Source organism: Melospiza melodia, chromosome 6 (genome assembly GCF_035770615.1).
Source record: "Melospiza melodia melodia isolate bMelMel2 chromosome 6, bMelMel2.pri, whole genome shotgun sequence".
Lineage (NCBI taxonomy): Eukaryota > Metazoa > Chordata > Aves > Passeriformes > Passerellidae > Melospiza > Melospiza melodia.
Genome location: NC_086199.1, coordinates 2,180,553 through 2,191,331, shown reverse-complemented (window position 1 = coordinate 2,191,331; position 10,779 = coordinate 2,180,553). Strand labels below are relative to the sequence as shown.

Here is a 10,779-nt window from a genome sequence, read left to right as displayed (position 1 = left end):
ACCGAGCTCTGGGTCTGTCAGTGGATAAATGACCCTCAAAGACCAACCCTGAAATCCCAAATCAAACCAAACGTGAAAAAACCCAGAGGAGAAGCTCTTGCTGAGGTAATAAATAATTTCACTGTAGAACCAATTTCTTAGGAACCAAAAGCAAACTTTAATAGTCTTGACAATAAAAGAATAGGACTGTACCACACATCCTATGCACTATCGTGGATAAATATGTACAGAAATACAGAGAAACTTCCTCCAGAACAGCTACAAAGTGACACTTTGTGCAGACAAACAGAAACGGTTCCTCACAGCACCCTTGACAGACCACAGCAAGTGCCCTTAGCAGTGTCTGATAAAGCAAGTTAACACTTCCATTATGTTCATGGCATTAAACAGTTAAACGAAGGAAACAAACGTGGTTACATGTTAGAACTTCTTCAAGTACCTGAAATAAACTGCCTTCTGGACAAGCTCCGGCCGTTTTAGTTGCGGTATCACGTCAATTATCGTTTCCTCGGTGGTGACTAATTAAGAAGGGGGAAATAAGGCTTCATAAACGAGCTGGGAGTCGCTGGCAATGACGGACCAAAGCTCGGGGCTGCGGCAGCGCCGTCTGTACACAGGGACAGGGACAGGGACACCCGTGCTGGCCCCGCTCCCGGCGGGCTGGGACGGACACGGGCGGGGCGGCGATCCCGGGGAGCCCCGGCCGGGCGGCACCGGGGGCGGCACCGGGGGCACCGGGAGCCAGCGGGAGCCAGCGGGGCCCAGCGGGGCCGGGGCCGCTCCTAGAGCTGCTTCCTGTCGGCGGGCGGGCCGGGCTCGCTGCGGGGCGCGGGGAAGGCGTGCTGGTACAGGTGTCTGTGCGTGGCGGCCGCGCTGTACAGCTTGTACAAGGCCTGCGGAGAGACGGCACCCGCTGAGCGGCTCCTGCCCACCGGGGAATCCCAGACACGGGGAATGTCAAACACGGGGAATGCCCATCCCAGGGAATCCTGAACCCAGGGAACCCCAATCCCGGGGAATCCCAAACCCAGAGAATATCAATCCCAGGGAATCCCAAACCCGGGGAATTCCGATCCCAGGGAATTCCAAACCCAGCAAATCCCAAACGTGGGGAACCCCTATCCCAGGGAATTCTGATCTGAGGGAATCCCAAACCCAGGAATTCCAATCCCAGAGAATCCCAAACCTACAGGATCCGGTCCCAGGGAATCCCAAACCCAGGGAATTCCAATCCTGGGGAATGCCAATCCCAGAGAATCCCAAACCCATGGAACCCCCATCCCAGAGAATCCCAAGCCCATGGAACCCCGATCCCAGGGAATCCCAAACCCAAGGAATCCTGATCCCAGGGAATTCCAATCCCAGGGAATCCTGATCCATCCCAACCCCCTGTGCGTTCTGTGCACCAGATTTTCCAATTTTCCAAGCCCCTCATGTCCCCCAAGCTCTATCAATCCTTCATTTGCACCATGAGTGGGGCCTTTGGGGTTTTTTTCCCTGTTTTGGCTCCTGCAGCTTCAGCCTTTGCTCCGTAACTGCCTCAGCCCCAGGGGTGGCTCTGCTCCTTGTCCCCATCATCTTCCTGCAGATGATGGGGATTTTTTCTTTCTGATTTTACCATTTTCCTCCTGATTTTATCATTTTCTGTTTGTCCTGGGGCCAGGCCAGGCTCAGAACAGGCAGGAGCAGCTGTGGGGCTGCAATTCCCACACGGAACCGACAGGGCCAGGTGACATCTGACCCCACGGGGTGACAGTGGGCGACACCCTCGTGCTCCTCCCTGCCTCTTCCTCACCTTCATCCCACGGCAAATGGCACAGGAGGTGCCAGGACACAGCTCAGGACTTGGTGTCACCGACTGTCACAGCTCTGACATTGCCATTTCAAACGGAACTGGGGCGGAATAAACCAAGCCCAAGCCCTCAGCTCCTGCTGGGAAGGGGCACCAGGACCCCACACACGGCCAGGGCGAGGAGCTCCGTGTGCTCAGGGGGTGAATGGAGCAGGAGAGGCTGAAGGGGCAGTGAGGAGGAGGAGGGTGAGGATGAGGAGCCTCCAGAGGTGTCCAAGGGGATGCTGATCCCATCCCAAATGGGATTTTGGGAACAGAAGGGGTGGTTTGGGATTGTTTGGGAACACAGTGGAGAGGCAGAAGAGACTTCACACAACTTCTCTGCTTGTTTTTCTGGGAAATTCACCTTCGAGCCCCATCCAGGCCCCCTTACAGAACTTTGTGCTGTTTTAGGGGATTTGTGATGCCAAACCAGTCCCAATTTTACATGGCAGGGTTTGTTCAACACCTCATCCACAGCAAATCCTGTGCTCTGCCTCCTGCACCCCCGAGGAACCACCCTGGCTGCTGGGAGGGATGGGATGAATGGGATGGGATTGGGATGGGGATGGGATCAATGGGATGGGAATAGGATGGGGATTGGGATGGGATGGGGATGGGATTGGGATGGGATCAATGGGATGGGATCAATGGGATGGGAATGGGATTGGGATGGGATTGGGATGGGGATTGGGATGGGGATTGGGATCAATGGGATGGGACTGGGATGGGAATGGGATGGGGATTGGGATGGGATCAATGGGATGGGATCAATGGGATGGGGATTGGGATGGGATTGGGATGGGGATTGGGATCAATGGGATGGGACTGGGATGGGGATTGGGATGGGAATGGGATGGGGATTGGGATGGGATTGGGATGGGGATTGGGATGGGAATGGGATGGGGATTGGGATGGGATTGGGATGGGATCAATGGGATGGGGATTGGGATGGGGATTGGGATGGGGATTGCGATTGGGATGGGGATTGGGATGGGATTGGGATGGGGATTGGGATGGGATTGTTTTCAACAGCTTCAATCTCCTCTAAAGGAAGTGCCCCAGAGCTCAGGGGCTCAGGAGGTGGCACTGCCACTTTGGGGACACAGTGAAACATGGAAATGTCTGGGCCAGCTGGGGAGGCTCTGGGACCCAGAGCTGCAATAAGTAATGCCCATGTGCAGGAAATTTGGCTTTTTTTTGGTTTAACCAGATCCTGGTGAGGCTCTGCCCCAGGAACATTCCAGAAGCTCCCACGGGGACCCTGCAGGGCTGGGCAGGAGGAGCACAGGGAGCTGAGCTGGGCACACACAGAGTCCCAGAATGGACTGGCCTGGAAGAGAGCCCTAAAAACCTAAATTTAGTTCCAATGCCCCTGGAATGAGCAGGGACACCTCCCTCTGTCCCAGGGTGCCCCAGTGCCCAGCCTGGCCTTGGGCACTGCCAGGGATCCAGGGGCAGCCACAGCTGCTCTGGCAATTCCAGCCCAGCCAGGAATTCCCAGTTCCCAATCTCCCACCCATCCCTGCCCTCTGGCACTGGGAGCCATTCCCTGGCTCCTGTCCCTCCATCCCTTGTCCCCAGTCCCTCTGCAGCTCTCCTGGAGCCCCTTCAGGCCCTGCCAGGGGCTCTGAGCTCTCCCTGGAGCCTTCTCCTCTCCAGGGGAGCACCCCCAGCTCTCCAGCCTGGCTGCTGTGGCTCCTCTGTCCCTGTTCCAGCAGCTCCAGACCCTCCTGCTGCAGGCAGCTCTCAGGGTCTCACTGAGTGGGGCACAATGTCCCTGTCCCATGCAGGTTTTCCTGTTCCTGGAGGGCTGGGCAGGAGCATTTCCCCTCAGAGCAGGATTTCATTCCCTGGGGGTGCTGGGGGTGCTGAACTCTGTGCCCTCTGTGCCCTGCACCCGGCTCAATCCCCACCAGCAGCACCCCCAGCAGTTCCAGCAGCACTGAGAGCCTGCCCAGCCCTGGGGGCTCCCCAGCTCTCCCTGCCTGCCCCACAACGATCTGGGCTTGGGGCTGGGTCTGACCCTGGCACAACAGGAGAACCCCCAGACAGCTGATGGGACAGAGCTGAAAATGCCAATGGTGCCCTGCCATCCCCAGGCAGACCCTGTGCCAGCTGGCAGTGCCCACACCCACGCCCTCCCCAGCCCCAGGGCTGCTGCCCGAGCCCTCCTCTGGCTCCCATCCATCCATCCCCACAGCCCCCGGGAGCTCCTGGGGCCAGGGTGCCTCTCCCAGAGCCCAGGGCTGGCAGCGTGCAGGGGCAGGAGCCACTTACCTCGTTGGTGCTTCCCTGGGACAGGCAGGGCAAGGGGAGACAGAAAGAGAGAGAAACAGCTCTGTGGATCTCAGTGTCCATGGCAGCTCACCCCCGGGCTGCTCACCCCAAATCCCTGCTCTGCTCCCACTGCCAGGGCCACAGCAGCTCCCTGTGCCACAAACCCTTCCTGGGAGCACCTTCCCTTTCCCTGGGAAGCCCCAGGGCCTGTGGGAGCCAGGACAGCTCCAGGCACTTTCCCCTGTGTGCTTTCCCCCAGCTGGATGTGGTGCAATGGGGCAGCACCTTCTGCTGCCTGGCCCCTGTTCCTGCTGCATTCCCATTGCTCCTGCCCTGGCATAGAACATTCCAGCACCTTCTGCTGCCTGGCCCCTGATCCTGCTGAGCTCCTGCCCTGGCATGGAACATTCCAGCACCTTCTGCTGCCTGGCTCCTGATCCTGCTGAATTCCCATTGCTCCTGCCCTGGCATGGGACATTCCAGCACCTTCTGCTGCCTGCCTCCTGTTCCTGCTGAGCTCCTGCCCTGGCATGGAACATTCCAGCACCTTCTGCTGCCTGCCTCCTGATCCTGCTGAGCTCCTGCCCTGGCATGGAACATTCCAGCACATCCCAAAGGCTCCTGGGCAGGGTCCCTGGGCAAAGGGACAGGATGAAGCCAGCTGGGACAGCACCACTGGCCAGCTCTGGCATGGAGGAACATCACTCAGTGCTGCCTCTCCTTGCCCCAAAGCTGCACGGGGAGCAGGAATGTGCCTGTTTTCCATGGAAACCTCTCTGGTGGAGGAGAAGGGCCCTCCCTGCCAGAACTCAGGGCTGGCATGGCTCCTGGGGGATCCAGGAGCTGCTCCAGCTCTGCAGGGGAAGAGCAGGAGGGCCCTGCAGCCTGTGGGATTGTGCCCCTGCGTGGGGAACAGGCCTCAGGGGGAGCCTCTGTGGGCTTTCCCTTCCCTGCAGTGGGAAATCAGGGCCTGCTGCCAAAACTGGCACAGCCAACATCTGGCCTCGACCTCTGGCAGAGCTGGGAGAGCCCAAACCCCTGCCCTGAAGCAGGGACAGAGCCCAAACCCCTGCCCTGATGCAGGGACAGAGCCCAAACCCCTGCCCTGATGCAGGGACAGCCCAAACCCCTGCCCTGAAGCAGAGAGAGCCCAAACCCCTGCCCTGAAGCAGGGACAGCCCAAAGCCCTGCCCTGAAGCAGGGACAGCCCAAACCCCTGCCCTGAAGCAGAGAGAGCCCAAACCCCTGCCCTGAAGCAGGGACAGCCCAAAGCCCTGCCCTGAAGCAGGGACAGAGCCCAAACCCCTGCCCTGAAGCAAAGGAGAGCCCAAACCCCTGCCCTGAAGCAGGGACAGCCCAAAGCCCTGCCCTGAAGCAGCACAGAGCCCTGGCTGCCCCTCTCTGACAGCCACAGCCATGCACACACCAAGCACACACACCAGGATCCTCCCCCAGAGCAGCCCATCCCCACAGGGCCCCACCAAACCGCACCTGGAGGAAAGAAAGAGGCAGAACCAAAGAGCTTGCTGGGAGTTTTCTCAGCTCTACACAAGCTTGTTTTCCACACTGGACACAACTGGGGGCTCAGGGACAGCTCCAGCCTCGCTCAGCCCCCTGTGCTGCAGCCACTGGGCAGCCCTGTGAGCTCCCCCTTACAACAAACTGCACAAACTCATCTGCAACAACTCCTGTGCCCCTGCTCTCCCCACCTGGGAGCTCTAAGGAACAGATTAAAACTTCATTTAAAACTGGGAAGGTGCCCCTGCACTGATCTAACAACCCTAAAAACCAAAACCTTCTCAAAGGGGGAGGAAAACCCCCAGGAAACTCAATGCTTAAAAACCCAACCAGCCCAGCAGGGTGCAGGGAGGCCACGTTTGGTGTGATTTTTTTGGAAATCAAAAGCTCTTTATCCTACCTGGTCCCACAAGGCTGCAGCCACTTGGTCTATTACAGCTCCCAGTTCTCTGTACTCCCCAGAGTATCTGATATAAGCCCAGGTACAGAGTGTGATAAGTGTCAAGCCCAGGATCATGTTGCACAGGCTGGCTATGATGTCCAAGCCCACGAAGCCGGTGACGCCGGCCAGCACGTAGGTGATGAAGATGACGACGAAGAGCGTGGCCGGGGTGCGGGCGGCGTGGAAGATGTTCTTGCTGTCGTTGTGCTTGATGTACTGGATGTAGAGCTCGTCGATCTCGGCCTCCAGCTGCTGCAGGTAGCGCCGGCTGAACTCCTCCCCTCCCATCTTCTTGACGCCGCGGAAGAGCCGCACCGCCTCCTCCCGCAGCTCCGAGTGCCGCGCCTGCAGGTCGCTGGGCGCCAGGAAGGGCTTGTCCCCCCCGCACACCTGCGGGAACACGGGCAGGGACCCAGGGACTGAGGGGGCGGCTCGGGGGAGTCACTGCTGAGATGGGGGAACCATCACTGACACGGGGAAATCGTCACTGAGATAGGGAAATCATCACTGAGATGGGGGAACCATCACTGACACGGGGAAACCATCACTGACACGGGGAAACCATCACTGACACTGGGAAACCATCACTGACACTGGGAAACCATCACTGACACTGGGAAACCATCACTGACACGGGGAAACCATCACTGACACGGGGAAACCATCACTGACACTGGGAAACCATCACTGACACTGGGAAACCATCACTGACACTGGGAAACCATCACTGACACGGGGAAATCATCACTGACACTGGGAAATCATCACTGACACTGGGAAATCATCACTGACACTGGGAAATCATCACTGACACTGGGAAATCATCACTGACATGGGGAAATCATCACTGACACTGGGAAATCATCACTGACACTGGGAAATCATCACTGACACTGGGAAATCATCACTGACACGGTACTGCTGATACAGGGAAATCATCACTGACACGGGGAAATCATCACTGAGATAGGGAAATCATCCCTGAAACGGGGAAATCATCACTGACACGGGGAAATCATCCCTGACACAGGGAAATCATCACTGACACTGGGAAACCATCACTGACATGGGGAAATCATCACTGACATGGGGAAATCATCACTGACATGGGGAAATCATCACTGACATTGGGAAATCATCACTGACATTGGGAAACCATCCCTGACACGGTACTGCTGACACAGGGAAACCATCACTGACACCAGGAAACCATCCCTGACATGGGGAAACCATCACTGAAATGGCCCTGCTGGGATGGCCATGCTGGCATGGGGAAATCATCCCTCACATGTTACTGCTGATACAGGGAAATCACTGCTGGATAGGGAAATCATCACTGAGATGTCACTGTTAATACAGGGAAATCACCCCTGACACAGGAAAATCACTCCTGAAATGGCGCTGCTGACACAGGGAAATCATCACTGAGATGGCACTGATAGCACAGGGAAATCATCACTGAGATGGCACTGCTGATACAGGGATATCACTGCTGGATGGGGAAATCATCACTGAGGTCACTGTTGATACAGGGAAATCATCCCTGACACAGGGAAATCATCTCTGACATGGCACTGCCAGGATGGCACTGCTGGTACACGGAAATCACTGCTGGTATGGGGAAATTATCCCTGAGATGGCACTGCTGATACAGGGAAATCATCACTGAGATGTCACTGATGGCACAGGGAAATCATCCCTGACACAGGGAAATCATCACTGATGGCACAGGGAAATCATCCCTGATACAGGGAAATCACTGCTGGCACAGGGAAATCATCCCTGAAATGGCACTGCTGATACTGGGAAATCACTGCTGGCACAGGGAAATCACTGCTGATAGAGGGAAATCATCACTGAGATATCACTGCTGGCACAGGGGAATCACCCTGACATGGGGAAATCATCACTGAAATGTCACTGTTGATACAGGGAAATCATCACTGAGATGTCAATGCTTATACACAGAAATCACTGCTGATACAGGGAAATCATCCCTGACACAGGAAGTCATCCCTGACATGGCACTGATAACACAGGGAAATCAAACCTGACACAGGGAATCACTATTGGCACAGGGAAATCACCCCAGAAATGGCACTGCTGATACAGGGAAATTACTGCTGGCATCACTGAGATGTCACTGTTGATACAGGGAAATCATCACTGAGGTGTCACTGCTTATACATGGAAATCACTCCTGAAACATCACTGCTGACACAGGGAAATCACTCCTGAAATGGCATTTCTGACACAGGGAAATCATCCCTTATACACAGAAATCACTCCTGAAATGCCACTGCTAACACAGGGAAATCACTCTTGAAATGGTGAAATCATCCCTGAAATGTCACTCCTGACATGAGAAAATCACTCCTGAAATGGCATTTCTGACACAGGGAAATCACTCCTGAAACAGGGAAATCACCCCTGGAATGTCACTCCTTATACACAGAAATCCCTCCTGAAACATCACTGCTGACACAGTGAAATCACTCCTGAAATGGCACTCCTAATAAAATCAGGGAAATAAAATGGGAAAATCACTCCTGAACTGTCACTCATGACATGCTGAAACCACTCTTGACACAGTGAAATCATCCCTGAAATGTCACTCCTTACACACAGAAATCATTCCTGAAACATCACTGTTGACACAGGAAAAATCTAAAATTAGGGTTAGGGACTAGGGGTGAGGGTTTGGGAAGGAATTCCTGGCTGTGAGGGTGGGCAGGCCCTGGCACAGAGTGCCCAGAGCAGCTGTGGCTGCCCCTGGATCCCTGGCAGTGCCCAAGGCCAGGCTGGACATTGGGGCACCCTGGGACAGTGGGAGGTGTCCCTGCCATGGCAGGGGTGGCACTGGCTGGGCTTTAAGGTCCCTTCCAACCCAAACCCTTCTGGGATTCCATAAATCTAAGACAGGAGAGCCAGGACACAGGGGCAGGAAGGGGCAAGGAAGGGGCAGGAAGGGGCACACTCATCACCACCCACCTCTTCCATCCTCCTGCTGTAGGTGTCTTTGGCAGTGGCAACTGCTGCTAAATTGTTGGCTTCTGCTGTGGCCTGGAAGGGCAGAAGGGACACAACATTTAGGTGCAGAAGGGCAGGGTTAAGCTGTGCAAGTGACACAGCCAGGACATGTGTGTGGCACCCAGAATCAGCCAAGGGGCTCTCCCAGCCTCCAACCAACCCCAAATAAGCTCATCCCATATTCACACATCCTGCATGAAGAGAGGATTCCTCCCCTCCAAGCCAGAGCTACAAAAACTCTGGCTTCAGCTGTGGGAAGCAGCAAGGAAAGAGATAAAAGGCTCAGCCACAAATAAACAGCTCCAGCTGCACTCCCAGCTGGCTCTGGCAGCCACCTCCGTGTGTCCCCTCCCTGTGTGGCCCCCAGGATGTCATTCACCTGCAGGGACACACTCAGCTGAGCTGGCTGGGGCTGTGTGCAGCCAGCAACTCCCCAGAGCCCATCCCAGCTGGGATTGCTCAGCCAGGTCAGGCTCCTGATGCCAAACTCTTCCCTTGGGTGGTTACACTGAGGCATTTGGAATGAAGTCCCAGCAGCCCCACTGTGCTGGACACCTCTGCCAATTCCTGGGAATTATTGGCAATTCCAGAGCAGGAATTCCCACAGCTCCCACTCACACCTACCTGCAGCATGGACTTGGGGTGTGGCAGCTCCTCCCCTTGGTAGATCTTGATGTAGGCCTGGAAAAGAGCAGGGAAAAGGGAATCATGTGGAATGCAGCACACAGGAGCTACAGCAGCCACCCCCACCCAGCTCCAGACAGCATTCAGAGGCAGGGAAGAGGAGGATGCTCCAGCACAAGATGGCTTTGGTCAGAAAATGCCACTCCTTGGGTCAGTCACTGGAGCTCTCCCTCCTCCTCTCACTCCCAGTGTCCCTCCCAAAGGATCTGCACCTACCTCTGTCCCTTCCCTGCAGGAGAAGGAGCCAAGGTAGCCCTGGGAGTGGGTGGTGAGAATTACTCACCAATGTCTCTCATGGAAATGTCCCAGTAGCCATGACAACAAAAATAAGCTTTTTCCAAAGGCAATTGGAATACAGCCCTCAGCTTATCCCCCTCCAGCCCTCAATTCTCCAGGAAAGGGAAACAGCTCCTCCCACTCTCTGGGCTTGTTGTGTGGTCAAATAAATGACCATGAGGTGTTTGCCCTCTGCTGCAGTGAGTCAGGACTGTCACTGCTCCTGCCTGCTGCTGCTGCTTCCCCCTTCAGCAGGAATAAATCCACTTTTTCTGAAATAAATACCTTAAAATACTCCACAAGGCCTCGACAGGTGATGTGGTTGCCATTGATCTCCTTAACATCCAGGTTCTCAGGACTAAGGAGCCAAGGAATCAAAATCTTCAAGTTCTTGATGAACTCATCATCTATTTCTGGGGAAAAAAAGGAAAAAAAGAGGCATCACAGAGTCCCAGAATAGTTTGGGTTGGAAAGGACATTAAAGACCATCATGTTCCAGTCCCCTGCCATGGAAGGTTCTTCTCCCAGAGGGTGGAAGGAACTGGGAATGGGCACAACCCCAAGGCTGCCCAGAGCTCCAGGGGGATTTGGACAAAGCTCTCAGGTGGGGTTTTTGGTGTTTCCATTAAATTCAACTGTATAGGACTGAAGGCAGAAAAAAAAATCAATGCAACAGCCAGGAATTTGGACAGCAGGGAAAATCCCCCACATTTTTTCC

General features: G+C 55.3%; 1 protein-coding gene across 2 annotated transcripts in view; it reads right to left on the bottom strand.

Annotated features, from left to right (window-relative positions):
- Positions 1 to 133: 133 nt before the first annotated feature.
- ATL1 (atlastin GTPase 1) overlaps positions 134 to 10,779 on the bottom strand; it is a 32,744-nt gene continuing 22,098 nt past the window's right edge. The window contains exons 9-14 of one of the 2 annotated variants that reach the window (XM_063159605.1): positions 10,347 to 10,474; positions 9,726 to 9,782; positions 9,063 to 9,134; positions 6,030 to 6,461; positions 4,112 to 4,126; positions 134 to 893 (exon numbers count right to left, since the gene is read on the bottom strand). In XM_063159605.1, coding sequence (XP_063015675.1) covers positions 783 to 893; positions 4,112 to 4,126; positions 6,030 to 6,461; positions 9,063 to 9,134; positions 9,726 to 9,782; positions 10,347 to 10,474 — 815 coding nt within the window. In that variant the 3' untranslated portion in view covers positions 134 to 782. The remainder of the gene's footprint in view (positions 894 to 4,111; positions 4,127 to 6,029; positions 6,462 to 9,062; positions 9,135 to 9,725; positions 9,783 to 10,346; positions 10,475 to 10,779) is intronic. The other variant, XM_063159606.1, reaches the window with a different exon arrangement.